Here is a 2,807-nt window from a genome sequence, read left to right as displayed (position 1 = left end):
CACACACACACACACTACACACACACACACACACTACACACACACACACACACACACACACACACACACACACACGCACGCACGCACGCACGCACGCACGCACGCACACGCATATATAAAAGAAAGGCTCCTATTATGAGATACCGAATTTATATGGGTAAATGCTAAAAATCTATGGGCAGAATTAAAAAAAATAATAGGTCATTTTGAAGGGAATTTAATAAGTTTTAAGATAATGTTATGTAAAATTTAATTCAAATTTTATTTTTTTATAAATTAAGAAATATAAAAAGTGAACAAATCGCAAAGTCAAAAAAATTGTGCTCCTAATATGAGATGTCCCGACAAATTGATAAAACGCAAAGTATATCAGTATTTAAATTAAAAAGCTTTATTTAATATTCGAAAATACAAATAAACACAGCCAGTACGCGTACAAAATGAGTATGCGATGCATTGTACCTAGCTGACTCGTCTTCAGGCAGTTGGAAGCATCGCAGAAACAGGCACTCAATGTTACTTGTCCTTTTTATTATTGTACAATAATATTTATACTTTAGCAACAATTTTTACTATGACATAAAAGCAGGTTATTTCATATTAGAAATACCCTGGGTATCTCATTACGATTTCCACACCTTACAGTTTTATGATCATCAAATCTAACTTCTGTAATTAAGCAATTCAACATCATATCACGTATTTTTTTATTAATACAATCTTACTCTATCACATGAAGAATTTATTGCCAAATATTTATTTATTAATTAATAAATAAGGTTTAAAAGCTTATCTCAATGAAACTTGAAGATATTTAAATTTTAAAATCTTTTTTTGCAATGACTACAGATATGATCTAATAATGAATTTTTCACTAAATAGTTTTCAATTCAAGAACATAAATTCATGGTGGAACTAATAGATAGCGTTTATTAATTTAGCAGAAACGCCGCTATCTTGTATTAGCTGCCTATCTCATAATAGGAGGCTATCCTCAATATGTCTCAGTAAGCAAGAAACATTTTGGAACATTTCAATAACATTGTAGCAACATTATAACATTGCTACAATTATTGAAATGTTCCAAAATGTTTCTTGCTTACTGGGATATTTGTGTGCGTGTGTATGTTAGGATTGACGCATAAGTACGTTTATATTTCAAAATTTCTGTCGCTTCGTAGAAGTATGCATATATGTCGAAAAACGATGATGTGTTCAATATATTTTTAATAATTTATTAATACACAACGAGTGACGGCTAAAATCTTTTGAATGTTACTTGGGATAACATATGTCAAGGTCATTGACTTTTGAACGGACTGATATTGTGTAAATATTTACCCATATAAAACAATTCTATTGTTATAAAGATTTCATACGCATAAAGATAAGCAAATATATTTTTTATCCAAAACAATTTTTTAAGTGCACATACCGATAACAATCCATGTCGAATTGGTCAGGAAAACGCAAAATAAAAAGATGCGACTTAATATTCTGCCTTGATTTGGCATGCTATTTTGTACTCTTTGGTATTGGTACCTGCAATCATAAAAAAAATACAAAATATAGAAATAAAATTAAAAATTGATATATTTAAATATTACATGCAAGGAAATATATTTCTCTTAATTGTATTACAAATATAAGATAGACGAAGAAAAGCGGAATTAATGAAAATAAAATAAAGAAATTTGAAAGAAATAAATTTTTCAGAAAATAGAAGTAACAAGTTATATGTAACACTGTTACTTTCTTTTTATCGCTACTCTGTTATAATAACGATTTTGGTGATGAATTTTTTTATAACTGTAATAATAAAATCGGAAAGTTACTTGATCGTTGCTTATAACAAGTTGGAAAAGTCACTCTTTATTGAAAATTAACTCGTCACTTTTTAGTCGATATTTGTAACGAAGTAAAGTTATTCGTTACTCGTCATAAATAACAATTTTTAGTAAATAAACGCATAATGAGGTAATTAAGTTAATAAGAATTACTAGTTATGGACTCTTGAAATTAAAATAATGTAGAAAGTTAGGCAAATGAGAGTTTGGTGCGGTACTTAATGCACAATCATTGGTTATATGTATATATAAATTATATTTGATTTGCTGTACACTCGAATGTTTCGGGGTCATCCCAGGTCATCCTCAGCGAGATCAACGAACAAAAAAATAAAAAAATTTCCACCGTATCAGACAAGTCCCTACTCAGCTGTAAATATTTCACCATGATCAAAAACCGGTAATGATTATAATGGAATAATAGATACCTGAAGAATAGAAACGTGAAATAACAATTTTATCAAAATTAAGCAAATCAATTTTACAAAATTTTATTATACGAGATAAAAATTGTAGCTATCCCGGCGTCAGAATCGTTCGAATGTACAGCAAGTCAAATATAATTTATATATACATATAATTAATGATTGTGCACTAAGTACCGCACTGAACTCTCATTTGCCTAACTTCCTATATTATTGTTAAATTAAGTTACTTTTCAAAATGATTTTCCCAATCCTAATACTTTCAGCGATTAATTAAGTATCATAACAGTCATAAAAAATTGCAACGTTATTAAATTGTTGTTATAAAAAGTAATGGAAGAAGTAACGAAATAATAACTCTTCCATTCCTTGAATTCTCATACGCATTTATTAACACGTGAACATCAGCGACACCGTGTGACATCGACTACTCTTGCCGACGACACACACCATGTGCCACGGATTTTCATGATTTCCGGCAAATATTGTTCTCTTAGTTATTTGGATAGTATTGTGCTCTCATCAGATCCTCTGG

General features: G+C 29.8%; 1 protein-coding gene across 1 annotated transcript in view; it reads right to left on the bottom strand.

Annotated features, from left to right (window-relative positions):
- Positions 1–1,514, bottom strand: part of LOC105619420 (sphingomyelin phosphodiesterase) — a 24,272-nt gene extending 22,758 nt beyond the window's left edge. The window contains exon 1 of the mRNA XM_012200940.1: positions 1,436–1,514. Within this exon, the coding sequence (XP_012056330.1) occupies positions 1,436–1,514 (79 nt within the window). The remainder of the gene's footprint in view (positions 1–1,435) is intronic.
- Between the last annotated feature and the right edge of the window lie 1,293 nt (positions 1,515–2,807).

This window comes from Atta cephalotes (assembly GCF_000143395.1).
Source record: "Atta cephalotes unplaced genomic scaffold scaffold00021, whole genome shotgun sequence".
Lineage (NCBI taxonomy): Eukaryota > Metazoa > Arthropoda > Insecta > Hymenoptera > Formicidae > Atta > Atta cephalotes.
Note: the sequence above shows the minus strand (reverse complement) of the source record. Positions and strands in the feature narration are given on the sequence as shown.